Raw genomic sequence first — 16,517 nt, 5'->3', positions numbered from 1 at the left:
TTTTCTTCTCTGTAGGTTTCCACCGCGGAGGGGCGGCGCAATCACGAAAACTCTCCGCCCCCCGTAACTTTTAGATCAGGAGGGACATATAGGCCAAAGGAGAGCGCCAGAGGCGGGACCCACCACCCAGGCGGCCACCTGGCACGGCCTAGGGGGCCCGTGCCAGGAAGTCGCCTCGGTGACGCCCCTCCGGCCCTCCTTCGGCCAGTTTTCGTGATTTGTTCGGAAACTTCTTCCCTCAAAATTTCAGCGCAGTTGGAGATGTTCTCATATGGTAACTCTTCGTGCTATTTTCTCCTCTGAATCCTGCGTGTGCTGTTTCGGCACCGGAAAGTTGTAAACTGTATAAAATAAGCCAAAACACTATAAGTACATCATCATATTGTGAAATATATCAATGAATAGAGATAGATTATGATACAAAATAGTGATGCATTTTGGATGTATCACCGCCTTTTCAACATAGTTACTGATATGCTGTCAGTACTCATACGATGTGCTAAGGAGAGCGATCTAGTACGAGGGTTGGTTCAGCATCTCGTAGAGGGAGGGGTGTCCATTCTACAATATGCGAATGACACGATCATTTTCATGGAACATGATCTTGCTAATGCCAGAAATATGAAGCTGGTTTTGTGTTTATTTGAACAACTATCGGGACTCAAGATTAATTTCAAAAAGAGTAAATTGTTCTGCTTTGGAAGTTCCAAAGAAGAATAAGATGCTTACAAGCAACTATTCGGGTGTGAGATGGGCTCTCTTCCATTTAGCTACTTGGGTATCCCTATTCATCACCAAAGATTAATAAATAAGGAATGGAAGTTCATAGAAGATAGATTTGAGAAATGACTAAGTTGTTGGAAAGGAAAACTTATGTCTTACGGGGGTCGGCTAGTGCTTATAAACTCATTGTTGACAAGTCTGTCGATATTTCTATTATCATTCTTTGAAGTACCGGTGGGGGTGTGGAAAAGACTTAATTTCTATTGATCAGGATTCTTCTCGCAAAGCGATGAAAGTAAGACAAAGTACATACTAGCTAAATGGGACATGATATGCAGGCCCAAAGACCAAGGTGTGTTGGGAATTGAAAATCTGAAAATTAAGAATAAATGTTTACTGAGCAAGTGGGTTTATAGACTATCGGTGGAGATGGAAGGTACATGGTACAAATATTACATAACAAGTACCTACAATCCAAAACCTTGGCCCAAGTTACTGTGAAACCTTCTGACTCACCATTCTGGAAAGGATATATGAAGGCTAAGGAAGCTTTTTTCCATAGGGTCAAGTTTCACATTGGGAACGGTAACACAACCAGGTTTTGGGAAGACACGTGGTTAGGAGAGACGCCCCTAGCTACACAATACCCGGCCTTGTATAACATTGTGCAACACAAGGAGGCGTACGTTGCTACGATTCTACAGTCGGTCTCTCTTAATATTCAATTTAGGAGATCTCTAGTAGGAGAACCATGGAGTGCGTGGCTCCATTTGGTTCGTAGGTTGATGGATGTTCAACTATCAGACCAACCAGATACAATTCATTGAAAGTTAACTACAAGCAGTAGCTTCACTCTGAAGTCAATGTATACAAACCTTATTAATGGCAGAATATTACCTACCTCTCCACATATTTGGAAAATAAAGTTACCACTCAAGATCAAGATCTTTATGTGGTTTGTGCACAAGGGTGTGATACTCACTAGAGATAACTTGGTTAAACGAAGATCGGTGGGTAACTCTAGATGTTGCTTCTGCGACCACAATAAGACTATTAAACACCTCTTTCTTGAATGCCCTTTAGCTACGCTTCTATGACAGACTATTCATATAGCTTTCATTATAAATCCTCCAACAAGTATGAACACATTATTTGGGACATGGCTTAATGGAGCAGATGTTACCATTGCTAGACAAATTCGAATAGGAACATGTGCCATGCTTTGGGCTATATGAAATTGCAGGAATGATATAATTTTTAATAGGAAGAACTTCACCAATCTTTTGCAGATCATCTACAGAGCTACAACATGGATTTATACGTGGTTGTTACACACACACCTGCGGAGTCCAGAGAGCTTTTGGATACTGGGTGCACCCGATGGGAGATGGCAGCACGGACTATTTTCAACCGATTTGGATGGCGGCACACTAGGCTAGGTGTTTAGTCACCGTAGGTAATTTTCATCTTGCCAGATGTGGCATGTAATCTTAGTTTTTTTTATTATGAGTTCTTTCAAGCTCTTGCTGGATATTGCACTTGTTTGGAATCTTACACTTTAATAAAATGGTTGCATGCATCATCATAATGCAGAGGCCGGAGGCAATCCTCCTTTTTTTTAAAAATGTTAAGGCCATGAAACATCAAGTTTTTTTAAGCGGAAGTGAGACCTTGATAGATGATCACTGGGTCGAAATAACAAGACGTGCTGAAGGACGAGCATCTCCTACCAGAAGGATGAGCATCCCCAAAATTTGTAGCATGACTAGCCACTATATGGGCAACTTTATTGCTCTCACCAGATCTTGCAAACATCTACATCCTCAAATTTGCTCAGCAGTGTCATCGCTTCCTCATACACATCCCACCACCTTGATGAAAGACCAAGTTATTTAGTGTAGGTAGAGGAGCTAATCCAGTGCAGATGGAGAAGGAGGTGCTTCAGTTCCAGCTATCGCTTCAATGGTACAAAGATATTCTGAAATCCCCCTGTCTCCGCAAAATGGAAAGAACACTAAAAGTGGAATCCATCTGCGAGAATCGAGCAGAGACTTTTACTTAGATGCTGGTGGAATGTATCCTGATGGGCGTGCAATTTGAGGAAGAAAATCACCACGTGTCGGGAATGCAAAAAGCAAAAATCAAGAAACTGCAATTTCAGGTTCCCAACCGAATGAAGAGATGGAAGACACTATCGAGAAACACCACTCGATCTGAATGGTACAAAAAAAAAGGAAGTTGTGGTAAGATCTCACTGGTCTAACAATATCAAAGTATCAGACATGTGAGACATGATTGTTTCAGGGGCAGCACCAAGATACACACACGATTACCAGGAGCCTAGGACAAAAGCGCATCATCAACTACTATAAGTCTATGACAATAATGTATCTAACTTACATTGCAACGTTGACATGCATGGTTTGCGGACCATTTAGAACACAAGCTAATGCACAAAATTACTTATAATGCAGATGTTGTCAACACTGCTGAGCACGGTAATGGCCAGCTTAGAGCTGAAGGCGTTCCACACCCTATACTCAACCTTGGATCTGTCCTTGTCCTGTATATATAACACCAAAACAGTAACTAACATCATTTCACATGTAGAAGACTCATTAGCACCCAGTGCATCAAATAGTAATGAACATCACCCCACACATTTTTTTTAGAAAAGGAGGAACACTCCCGGCCTTTGCATCATGATGATGCATGCAACCTCTTTATTACGCAAAAAAAAAATCATGCAACAAATGCCTTAGATCCAAAATAGGCTCGCACCGAGCTGAACAAATGCAAAGGAAATAAAATAAAGCCACAACCGGCGAAAATAAAATGCGATGACTATCCACCTATCCTATTACTGGCTCGCCAATCAAACTGGTTGTAGATATCTCGCGTGAGCTTGCTCTTTGCGATAGTGTTGCTTTTACAGCATGGGAACCATAAACTGAAACTACATTTCTTCTTCCTTGCCACTGCAGAAAGGGGACATTATTTGGAGGAAGTCTGAAGGAGATATTCAGTGGCCAAGAAGCTGCTGAAGTGCTTCTCAGGAGAAGGTAATTACTATCTGTGCTGAGGACATCTTAAAGTTATAAAATGTTTTCACTATATATTTTGCTGCCTCTGTTGTGAAGACTAGGGCTACATCAAGTAGATGTTTGGAAACATTGAGAAGTTCTCTGCTTCCTTTTTTGCGTCAGTGTCTATAACTTTCCATATGATGGCAATAGAACATGTGCTGACATCACCTTGTCGGTTTGTTTTGTCAAATGTTGAGAATTAAGGGAGGATACTGGACAATTATGCTAATGCATTTGCATCTGCAAAGAATATGAGCACTCGATAATACAATATTTACACAGCATGTAACATGTTTATCAGCATAATTTGTTATGTTGTAAGCTTGTAGCTGGACAATTGTTTTTCGTACCTCACCATTTTCTGTTTCCATTCTTGTAATCTATCCTCTATATGTCCATAGTCCACAGTAATTTGTGCTCTCCTGGAGAGAAAAGAAAAGAAACTATCTGAAAAGGAAAAGGATAGTCGATCCCTGAAGTTCGGAACTTTGTAGATACGTTGACATGATATTTTTCTTGTAGTTGATAATAGCCATATTATTGGAAACCTCTCTCTTTCAAAAGATTCCTTTCGAATCAGCTGTCGTAACCATTACCCCATAATCTGATCATAGTTGTTAAAAATTCAGTACTACTGAATTGCCAATATGAACTCTCAGGCATGAAGACATAAGTACAAACATAGTAGATCCGACGAGTTACACATTAATGTGATTGTAGGGCCGCATTAATGCTTATGTTCACTCCGCTAGGCGCAGATCACGCACGGTCAGACATTTTTTCATTTTTTCAAGAAAACGCAAAGGACCTTTGTGTTTCATTTCATTGAAAATATAGAATGGTCCTCTGAGGAGGTGAGCTTTACAGTGTCTTGAGTCCGATCAATTGATGTTCTAGGATGTTGGAAGAACAACCCTAAGTCTCTGGGGCCAGCCTTTGCCCAACACGTCTTTGATCCTATCTACTAGCTATTCAATGGTGGTGTCGCATTGCCGAAGACGCATACGTTCCTATGTTTCCATATCATCCAGGGAACGAGCAACGTGATGGACTTGAGGGCCTTTCGGTGTGTCGGTGGTGTGTGCCACACAGTCAAACTACAGATTTGTCGTCTCACGGTGGGGAGGAGCCGATGTCGACATGGTTTCTTGCCCTGGGAGCGACGATGGGGACACGGGGGTGGCTTAATCTTTTACTCCCTCCGTGACTCGGTTTTGTATTAACTTTGTATAAAGTTGAGTCACTTATTTTGGGATAGAGGGAGTACTATTTTATATGGATGGATGAAAATATAGTTTTCAAAAGTTTACGAGGGTGATGTACAAAAGCACATCTCTTTCTTCTTCCTTTTTTGACAGGGATCTCTTTCTTCTTCTGTGCTTACTTTCTCCTCGGCTTACTTCAAGTTTGAATCCTGTCTTGTCTTCTTGTAATAAAATAATATAAGAGGAATATGGTATTGAAGCTGCTACTTGTCACATCTTTGTTCACTCGATTATGTGCATTAATTTTCATGCATGATTATTGCTTATATATGTGTGATCCTGCTGCTCTTATGCGATAACACTCCGCTCTCGTCTAACTCCCTTTACTCCCCACCAATAATTCCCCTTAGATTCTCGGTGGGCTAGCTCCTCCATACGCCAAGGGGAGAAATTCCCCAACCAGTGCCGACGCTGATGGCCAAGAGGTACGTTCCAAATCAGATATATGTTGGGTCCTCAAGGTTCTAAGCTAATTAAGATGAATTTTTCTCTTCAGTTTTTGTAATTTTTTGAGTTCATATCGAGAGAAACATGAACTGCATCCTAAGTCCTAACTGATTGGTGTTTTTTTTTTTTGCATGGTCAGTAACCGATCGATGGGGGGATTGGCAGAACAGTTGGGAGGATGGGAGGTGCAGATCCTGCTGCTTTCAAGCTTACTGCTGCAAGTGCTCCTGCTCGTCTTCACCGAGTGGCGCCGGCGTGCATCCCGCTGGGCTCGACTGTCTGCCGCGCTGAATGGCATCATGTGGCTGCTATACCTGCTGGCCGACTCGGTGGCGATCTACGTGTTGGGGCACATGGCGCTGAGCTGCAAGCCACGCGAGCAGCAGCAGCTCATGGCGTTCTGGGCGTCCTTACTGCTGGTGCACCTCGGCGGACAGGACACCATCACCGCCTACGCCATGGAGGACAACGATCTCTGGCTGCGGCACTTGCTAACCCTGGTGGTGCAGGCCGCCGGGGCGGCCTACGTGCTGTACAAGTACGTCGGTCGCGGGGCCTTACTCGCCGCGTCACTGCTGATGTTCATGGTGGGCGTCGTCAAGTACGGGGAGAGGATATACGCCCTCAAGTCCTCTGGCCTTGACAGCATCAGGAAGTTCCTCGACGGCTTTGAGGTGCCGGTACCGGAACGTGACAAGCCGTACCAAGACATGGCTTCTCCGGATGACCCGGAGGAGGTCCTGCAGGGAGCCCACGACCTTCTCCATATCTGCATGGGTCAGTTGGTCGACTACAGGGTCTGGCCGTCCCTGTTCCAGACCAGAGCCATAGCGGCGTATCATGGTGGTACCAATCCTAAAGCTGGGCGCAGCATGTTGACACAGCTGGTTGGGATGCAGCTCTCTCTGATGCGGGACATTCTCTACACCAAGGCCCTGGTGATTGGAGCTTGGTACGGATGCCTGTCTCGTACTGCCTCCATTGCCGCCACCGTCGTGGCGTTCTGCCTCTTCCGTGAGCACAGTTCCGCTATGGGTGGTGGCAGAGGTTACAGCAGGCGGGACATGGTCGTCACCTACACCTTGTTGGGTGGGGCATTCGTCTTGGAGGTTGTATCCCTGCTGAGGACCATATTGTCTACATGGACATGTGCCTCGTTAAGAGCTTCATCGTGTTCCGTCTTCATACAACTACACGAGGCCGTGTTGCGTGTCCGCCGGGGTGCCAAGGAAGCAGAGGGATGCAGGAAGTGGCCGGCCTCCATCGGGCAGCATGACATTTTTGAGCTGCACAGCTATCGCAAGAGGAGCACATGCTACTTGTTGATGGACTGTTTGCGGCTTGAGCAACGGTGGATCAGGCTGCGTTTCTTCGGCTCTGTCATTATGTCACGCGATGTGGAGGACATGGTGGTGTCCCACATAGAGCATATGGTTCAAGACTATGTAAAAAAGAACCACAACCGCACCCAGAGTGGCCTTGGACAGCTCGTGCTAGGCGGATGGGGCAAGGATGGTGCTGGCGGTTCATTATACGCCAGTGTGGCCGGATTGGACCAGGCTGGTTTTGACGGCAGCATACTCGCTTGGCACTATGCCACCGACGCCTTTCTCTGGAAATGCAATTTGGATAAGCCGACTAGACCCGACATGACCCGTGAAGAGAGGAGACGGCAAAAGAGCCTCGTCAAAACCATCCGCACACTGTCAAGATACATGGTGTTCCTTCTTGTGGAGCGGCCTCACTTGTTGCCAAGCCCTGTTCGCCGAAGCCAGTACGATAGCTTTTGCTCCAACTTCCATGGGTTTATGGATAACCGGCGAGGGCAGCAAGGACCATACGACAATCAACCAGAAGTACAACTTGCATATAAAGTGCTGAATCGGTGCAACAATCGTCGCGGTGTTGAGAGGGTGTTGCGACTCATCGCACGGGTGTGGGTGGAGATGTTGTGCTACGCCGCCAGCCACTGCAGCAATGACTCACATGCCAGGCAGCTCAGCAGCAGCACTGAGTTCATCACGATAACCTGGATTCTCACCACAGCCTTGTACTACAATTGGTGTCACCACAAGGACCCCCGGCGGTTTACGGACATTGCAAGCCGCTTTTTGGAGAGGCACGAAAGGCATAGAAATTCAAGGAAACGACTGTGGTCAACCATAATGGCCTTGATAAGAAGGCTAGTATCGCGTGAGAGACCCTTGTAAATGCACTTTTGTGCTGTATCGTAGGACTCCATGTTTCTCTGTGGTGCAAATAAGTACTATGAGTTGATTATTTGACAAGTTCAGATTGGTAAGCCCAGTGAGTAGACTTGTCTCCTTTGGAACCTGTCCCACCAAACTATTACTTTTTTTAGAAAAGGAGGCCTCGCCCCGGCCTCTGCATCGAGAGATGCATACAGCACCAAGCTATTACTTGACAAATCAAGAATTACCAGTATATTGTAAACCGCAAAGGTGTAGTCATGCTTTTGATCCTTCATAATTGCTGGGATGCTCTCTTCATAGTAGTAATCCTTCGTGTCATGTGACACCACTGCCTTCATTTGCCTTCAAGTTTGACAAAGACCATGGTATTCTTCGGTTCTTCCTGATATGTTGGTATGTGCTATGTCCAAATAATGAAGACCCTGAAGGGAAGTGGGACTCTTAGGGATATGACCATTGAACATATTTGATCTCACTCTAAATATCATCAATTGTGGTTTATTTTTCTGTCAACCATTATGGCAATACTCCAAATAACCTATTGTTAGAAAGATCAAGGAACATCAAGCCTGATGACATTTGAATAAATTTAGGGAATTCACCAGTGAGGTTGTTGTTATTTAGGGCTAACCTGAACATCTCAAAACCCAAACCAAATCGATTTGCAGAGTTTGAATCAGATTCCTTCCATCACTCAATAATATCTCGTGTTAAATGGTTTCCTGATATGTACAATCCTTTTAGTGTAGCCAATTGGCATATAGACTGCGGGATAGTGCCCTTGAATTGATGCAAGCAACAAATCTTTGAGTAATAGAGCATTTAGCTGTGATGGCAATGACCCACAAGAAGAGTTTGATGATAGGTCGAGTCAGGATATAGTTACGGGCAACTGTGCTACTTGACATGTAACCTTATTGGAACCAAGAAGTATATACCGAGCCAACATGTGTTGTAGTTTTGCCGGTAATGAGCCGTGCAATTTGTTTCCTGGTGCTTGCAGGAATGCGCAAAACTAATCAGGAATAACATCACCCAAATGTGCATTAGCAAGAACAAGACCATCAATGTGAGATTGCCATTTTAGCCACTCTGGAAAACTAGGGCCTAGCTAGTTTGCATGACCGGAATCTCGCGACCTTCAATCTGAATTGATGAACCCATTTATGGTTGAAAGCTAACCTCAAAGAGTACGAAAAGTCCATATACTTTAGTTTAAAAAGTCTTGCAAAATGCTCCTCCACAAGCACACTATTTAATTTATTATGGTTGAGGTCCAAATGCTTTTAATTACGTAAACTTGTGGAGTGTTCTTTCAAGAGCAAATCACTGAAGTTGTTATAGCTGACGTGGAAATGGTGTAAATTACTTAAACCTGCAAAATTTTCCTTGAAGAATACACCACTGAAGTTGATGTAGCTGAGGTCCAAACATTTTAAGTTCTCCAAACTTGCAAAATGTTCTTTCAAGAGCATACCGCTCAAGTTATTGTCACCGAGGTCAAGTGTTTTCAAATTGCTGAGTGCTCCAACTCCTATAGGTAGAGTGCTACTTCCTCCGTACCTAAATATAAGTCTTTTAAGATATTTCAATAAGTGTCTACATGCGGAGTAAAATGAGTGAATCTATACTTTAAAATATGTCTATATACATCCGTATGTAGTCCATTAGTGAAACCTCTAGAAAGACTTATATTTAGGAACGGAGGGAGTAGTTAACATGTTTTCAGATGCTTGAAGAACACTGAGATTGGTCCTGTTCCCAATCAAGATGGGAAGATTACCGATCATATTTGCATCATGCATTGAGAATTCTTGCAGTGTATTCCATGAGCACTTTTGCAAGAGCCCCATGAACTCCCTTATGCTCTATCCTAAGTTGTTGCCGTCAAACTGTATCATTGTCAAATTGCACAAATTTTCCAATTTACCTCGCATCAAACCCACGATATTTTTTTAGATAAGGAGGCTTGCCTCTGGCCTCTGCATCAGAGCGATGAATACGTCCTCTTTATTTAAAGTTCAAGCAAAAATATTTGCAGTTCAAAACAAGGTTACAAAGAAGTTCCGGAACAGATAAACAGCCACAACCGGCGTACAATAGGACTAGAAATCTATCCAACTATTCTACTATTGGACCGTCATCCAAACTGATTGTAGATATACTGTGCTACCATCTCCCATCAGATAGATCGAGTAGCCAAAAATTCACTGCTCTCCGCAGGAGTGAGTAGCTACCATGTACGGATCAAGGACGTTGGCATGTACAGAACCTGCAAGAAATTTGTGCGATTTTGTCTGTTAAAGACCATATCATTTCTTCCATTCCAAATAGCCCAAAGTAACGCACAGACTCCTATGCGAATATTCTTTGCCATAACAATGTCTACCCCGTTTAGCCACTTCCCAAACATCATGCGAATGCTAGTTGGAGGTGTGATATTAAAGGCTATGTGAATGGATCTTTAAAGTATTTTTGCTAAAGGACAATCGAGAAAGAGGTGTTTGATAGTTTCAAGTTGATCAGAAAAGCTACATCTTTTGTTTCCAGCCCAATTACGTTTTGCCAACTTATCCTTAGTAAGAATAACTTCCTTGTAAACGAACCACATGAAGATTTTGATTCTTAAAGGAACTTTGATCTTCCAAGTATGAATCAATTTGGGGATTGATCCAAAGTCAATGAGGTCTAAGTACATCGTTTTCACCGAAAAGATGTCATTCTTAGACAACTTGAAATGGAGTGTATCGGCCTCATCCGGTAAATTAACCTCCATCAGTCTCCTGACTAGATCAAGCCATGCCAACCAACGATCTCCCAACAAACTCCTAGGAACTGAATGTTTAGAGGAACAGACTGTAATACAGTGGACACGTAAGCCTCCTTACGTTGCACAATATTATATAGAGCCAGATATTGCGTGGCTAACGGCGTATCGCCCAACCACGTGTCTTCCCAAAACCTCGTAGACTCCCCATTACCCACGATCAACTTAGACCTATGAAAGAACGCCACTTTTGTTCTCATAAGTCCTTTCCAAAAGGGTGAATCACTAGGTTTTGAAGTGGCTTGAGCCAAAGTTTTAGCATGTAGGTACTTATGTCTCAAAATTTGTACCCACATGCCTTCGGACTCTACAGACACTGTAAGACCATTTTCTAAGCAGACATTTGTTTTTGACCTCCAAGTTCTCGATCCCAAGACCTCCTTGTATTTTGGATCTACAAATAATATCCCAACGAGAGAGTCTATATCTTCTTTTGATCTCATCACTCTACCAAAAGAAACGAGATCTATAGAAGTCCAACCTTTTTCGTACCCCAACAAGTATCTCAAAAAATGACAGAAGGAACATTGGCATGCTTTCAATTGGATGTCCATGACTTGAAGGGATGTCATGTTTGCCAAATCACTGGGAATGGGCCCTAGCCATCCCGAATTTGAGAGGTAAAGATCCTTAAGGCCTCTGAGATTTCAAAACCACCCATGCTTGAGTGATGTATTGAAGTTGTCCTCAGACATATCAAGAATTTTTAGACGAGTGAGTTTGTAACGTGATATACTATAGTAGACATGCTAGTATTTCGAATACATTAGGGCAATGGAAGCACTTTAAGAGAAGGAAGCATGTTAACCCTGTGAAGCCAATCCCTCTTAGAACTACGATCAACACCACTCATTTCAAGATGGCTTAACAAAGAGAGACCTGGAGACCATTCATGATCCATTGTTTGGAAATAATTCCAGTTGTGATCAAGATATTGCAACTTAGATAGCTTATGTTATGGCGGAAAGCCAAGAATACAGGGATGCTTGTGCCGTTAAAGTAGCCAAATAAGAGCTCATGTCCCCTGCGACAATCATCAGACCCCCTTCCATTGGCAAAAATCGTCACCCTGCCATGACCGGAGATGGCCAACACGGTCTCGCTGCTGATGCAGGCTCCGGATACACTCGCTTGGCTATGCAAAGTGGACCCTGCTTGGAAGATCAATAGGCAAAGGAGCAGTGCAGTTCCTCGGAAGAGGAGCGCATGCTTAGTCATATTGGTTGGGAATGTTAGAAGTATAATTGGGTTTAAGTTAGAGATAAGGGGACGCAGTCACCACCCTAGGTGCCGACCCATGAGAGACACAATTGATGATGACGCGGCGGAGAATATGACAAAGGCGCATGACTTCAAATTCAGTCGCAATCGTCCACTTCACTCCCTCTACGACTGAGGGGGAATGTTAGAACATACTTTGGGTTTAAAGATAAAGATAAGGAGTAGAGATCGAATAGGTTTAAACCATGTATTACTTGTCTTGTACTCTAAGCCTCTACCCCCTCGTGTATTCTATATATACCCCATATGAGGGTCAGATCAATACAACAAAAACAACACCACAATAATATTAGCCATCTATATTTTCCTCAGGGAAATGGCAGATTGAAAATAGAATGGACGGAGCAACTTCTCTACATTCCAATTCCACCAAGGTAGCAATATACGATAGGAGTATCGGTCTTGCCATGCATACTTTTCCTATATATAAAGCAACAACACCAAAGAGCACATGGCCGAACGATATAATGTGATGAGATGACTCTCTTACAAAGCGGATCGCTAGATACAACGAGAAACTAGAGCAAGCCTAACACCTCGCCTAGGACCAAGCGAGGATACCAAAACTCCACGACAATGCCCCCAGGAGGGTGACGGTGCAATGCGTCGCCACTGCCGAGTCTGAGAACACACAAGGGTTTTCACCCGAAGCCCTAGCATATGAAGAAGACCCACGGCCACGCCTTCGAGAAGGGAACGACACCTAGGGTCGCCGCCGGTGTCGGTGCTAAGTGTGAAGCTTTCGCTTGGGTACTCGCCACTACCACCAGGAGGTGCCCCTGCTGCTCCCCCCGCGAGATACAGCCCAACCCCCGCCAAATTCGGGCAAGACCAGAGCCTGCCAGAGCCATCCACCTCTACCCCCGCCGCCCACACAGACAAGAGGATTAGGCATCAGCGTCACCACGAGGACGGGAAATGCTACACCCACATAATGTTACGTGAGGTTTCTACGTAAAGGCTGATTTAGAGGTAGTTAATTGGATTAGGATTAATGGTTGAGGCCCACCCACGTTGAAATCAGGAGGAAGAAGAGTATTTTGTAAATGATAAGTAAGTAGAACCTTACGTAGATGTAGGATTATTGCACGAGGACCGCCAGAAAGCCCACCGTGGATCCCGCCACCCAAAGTCGCCATCCCGACATCCCCCAACAACTCAACACCGACGCCACAACATGAGGCTGCCTCCCCACCAAGCCACGAGCCTCCACCTCAACCTGTGCAGAGAAATGGCCGAGACAGTTGCAAGAGAGCAACCAGCCCGCGGCAGGGGGACTTAGTCAAACCCCAATACCGGCGGCCAGCTCGCGCTGTTGGCCAACTGCCAACTAGCACTACCTCGAGAGGAGGACACGGAGACCCCATGGCATCCGGGACCTCCGACCATCATGTGGTAACCGGTACCTCCGGCCGCAAATCACCTGGATCCAACGGCTCCCTGCGACATGCTCCGCCCCCTCTACACCAACGTCAAGGGCCACTGCTCCAACCAACAGCACCCAGTTGTCGCATGCCCGCGGCCAAAGATTGTCGCCGCCACCTGACGTCGTCGGGCAAGTGCCATCAATGCGCAGTAACCACCGCCAGATTCGATCGACCGCCGCCCCAAGTCCGTACCACCACTGCCGCCGCCACGCCGGCCCTACCCATGCAACCAGCCGGGAGGAGAAGGCAATGGGCCTTGCTGCCCGCAGGCCCGGCCAGCCCATGATCCGCCGACACCAGATCCGACTAGAGGAGAACGACCCCCGCGCCACCACCCGAAGGAAGTCGTCCCGCATCCACCGCACATCGCCGGGACTCCGCCACCCCGCCTTGGAGCAAAGGACCAGCCGCCTCTCACGCCCATCCTTGCGCCGTCGGGCCGTGCGGCAGCCCAAACCCTCCTCCCCCTCCCCCCTCCCGTCGTTCGGACTCACGGCCTGCGCCGCCCGTGCCGAGAGGGAGGAGCGCCCCACCGCCACCTGCGCAAGCCCGGTGGCTCGCGGCGACGGCGGGGGAGGGAGGTCAGAGTGGGAGGTTCGAGCTACGGTGGCTAGGGTTTGCCCGCTTGTGGGAACAGCTCGGGTCGGAAGCGACTTGGGACCATACTTTTCCTATACTCAATTAGCTAGTGCAGTAGTTGCTAGACTTTGCCATGATTCAGAAAGCCCACCATGCACAGCACGGCAGACAAGTTGGAGTGCTCTTCTTCAAAGTCTCGTTTGATAATAAGCCCACCATTCCTCAAGTTTATTGATCGCTAAATAAAGAAATAAAGAAATTCTTCTTCTACATGCATGCTGCTGTGCGCGCCTGAATGTTGCTTGATTTAAATATAGAATGGCTAGGGGCGAGGCGCCGCTGCTGGAGGCCTGGAGCACGGCATCCGCCTTCGCCGCCGAAGACCACCGCGTTCCTATCGCTTCAACGTACTACTACAATTTGGACGATCTTGGAGAAGTGAGGACCAACCGTTTGTACAGTGTCAAAGGAGAGTAAGATGGCAGTTTTACCCAGGAAACATGGATATCTGTAGATACCCGACCCCAGGGGCAAAGCTGCACCTGCATCTACCGAAATGCTAAACATAGGGACCCTTACATGAACTTTACGGGACCTTCCCTCTAATGCTCTCCACCCTCCCCTGATTTTCAGGTGGATGGCCCCCTTTCTCACCTTAATCCAATGATAATTTGACAGCTCAAACTCAGTTTGTAAAACCCCGTAAGGGTCCGTCGATGTAGCATTACTCTGCATCTATCATGTTGCATCGTTGCTAGCTTAGCCTGATGTATTCATGCACACGCTTGATCCAAATGTCAAACTACTAATAAAAAACAACTTGACCCTCTTGCCGGCGCAATAGGATAGCTGCATGCATGCAGCTTCCTCCCTACCCGATCCGAATGGATAGGGTTTGGATATATTTTTATACCCATTGATAGGTGAATAATCCATGGCGACGAGCCGGGCACGTCCAGTGCGGGTATGGGCGCGCACTGCACATGCTGGACGCGCGCGTCGGGTCCGAGGATCAGGGCGTGCGTGTGTGCGTTGGTTGGGTGCATGGGCGTGTCCGTGCACCAGGGTAGGGTGTGAGTGTGTCTGTTGGCGAGCGTGCGGCGCGATCGGATCGTCTGGTGCAGCTCAGCGCGAGACGCGGGCGCGCGCGGGTGCGTAGCGGGCGCGGCGAGAGCATGCAGGACGTGGAGGAGATCGCGGCCGAGTAGTGGCGTGGGTACGTGCCCAGTACGCTGGCTCGGGGATATAAACCCACGGGATGATTGTTGTAACAGATGACTTGATCGAGTTCGTGCTCGAGGAAAGGAGAAGGCGTTAGAGCGCCGGAAAAATCCCTATGTCCACTGTTGTCTCTGAACTTCTCTGAATCCTTTCTTCCTCCTCTGGCCGATCGAGCTGCGGCAGCTAGGAGCGAGCTAGCTAGGGGTAGACGGGTGCTAGGGCAAGGGGTGGCAGCTCCAACATTTGGTATCAGAGCCTCGGGCGACGGGAGGGCTCGCCGGACATGGCGATGGTCCCGTACTCCGGCGGGACGGGGACGACAATGGCAACGTCCGTCCCGATGCTGACGGGGGACAACTACACCACCTGGGCCATCAAGGTGGAGGCGGACCTCGACGCCGCAGGACTCTGGGAGGCGGTGGCTCCGTCGGAGGGCTCGGCGGCGGTGATCGCCAAGAAAGACAAGTCGGCGAGGGCGTATCTGCTCCGGGCGCTCCCCGACGATCTTCTGTTGCAGGTGGCCGCGAAGAAAACGGCGGCGGAGATATGGGCTAGCCTGAAGGCACGTTTCGTCGGCGCGGACCGTGTGCGCGCGGCTCAGCTGGGCACACTGCGCGGGGAGTTCGAGCTCCTGCGCATGGCCAGCGACGAGTCGCTGGATGCATTTGCGGGGAAAATCAGCGGCATGGCGGCGCGCTACGCCGGGCTGGGAGCAACTCTCGACGACGCGGCTATGGTGAAGAAGTTCCTGGACTGCGTCCCGAATCGCTTGTACGCGGCGGTCGCCGGGATGGAGCAGTTTTGTGACATGCCGACGTTGCTGTTCGAGGACGCGCTCGGACGCTTGAAGGCATTCGACGAGCGGCTGTGCCGGCGCGGGCAGACGGACGGCGAACAGCTCTTGCTCACCGCGACACAGTGGCGTGCGCGTGAGCGGCGTCGAGATGGTGCGCGCAGAGGGGGCGAAGATGACGGCACCGCAAGCACGGCATCGGGCGGCAGGGACAACCGACGTGGGAAGTGCTACACGTGCGGCGTCAGTGGACACTTCAAGAGGGAGTGCCCTTTGCTGCGGAAGGAGCCAGCCGCGGGACATGCACTGATGATGGACGCCGACGTCGAGGACGCCGGCCTGCTCTGAGCCGCGGCTTAGGGCGTGAATGATAGGCGAATAAGCCACGACGACGAGCCGGGCACGTCCAATGCGGGTATGGGCGCGCACTGGACATGCTGGGCGCGTCTGGTCCGAGGATCAGGGCCTGCGTGTGTGCGTGCGTTGGGCGCATGGGCGTGTCCGTGCACCAGGGTAGGGTGTGAGTGTGTCTGTTGGCGAGCGTGCGGCGCGATCGGATCGTTTGGTGCAGCTCAGCGCGAGACGCGGGCGCGCGCGGGTGCGTAGCGGGTGCGACGAGAGCATGCAGGACGTGGAGAAGATCGCGGCCGAGTAG

At 47.7% G+C, this 16,517-nt stretch overlaps 1 protein-coding gene across 1 annotated transcript; it reads left to right on the top strand.

Moving 5' to 3' along the window:
- The first annotated feature begins 5,368 nt into the window (after window positions 1-5,368).
- LOC123402485 lies at window positions 5,369-7,828 on the top strand. Its single transcript, XM_045096407.1, has 2 exons — window positions 5,369-5,499; window positions 5,661-7,828. The coding sequence occupies exons 1-2, from the start codon at window positions 5,489-5,491 to the stop codon at window positions 7,729-7,731; spliced, it is 2,082 nt and encodes a 693-aa protein (XP_044952342.1). The 5' UTR covers window positions 5,369-5,488; the 3' UTR covers window positions 7,732-7,828.
- Window positions 7,829-16,517: the final 8,689 nt, after the last annotated feature.

The sequence above is a fragment of the Hordeum vulgare genome, chromosome 6H (genome assembly GCF_904849725.1).
Source record: "Hordeum vulgare subsp. vulgare chromosome 6H, MorexV3_pseudomolecules_assembly, whole genome shotgun sequence".
Classification (NCBI taxonomy): Eukaryota; Viridiplantae; Streptophyta; class Magnoliopsida; order Poales; family Poaceae; genus Hordeum; species Hordeum vulgare.
Note: the sequence above shows the minus strand (reverse complement) of the source record. Positions and strands in the feature narration are given on the sequence as shown.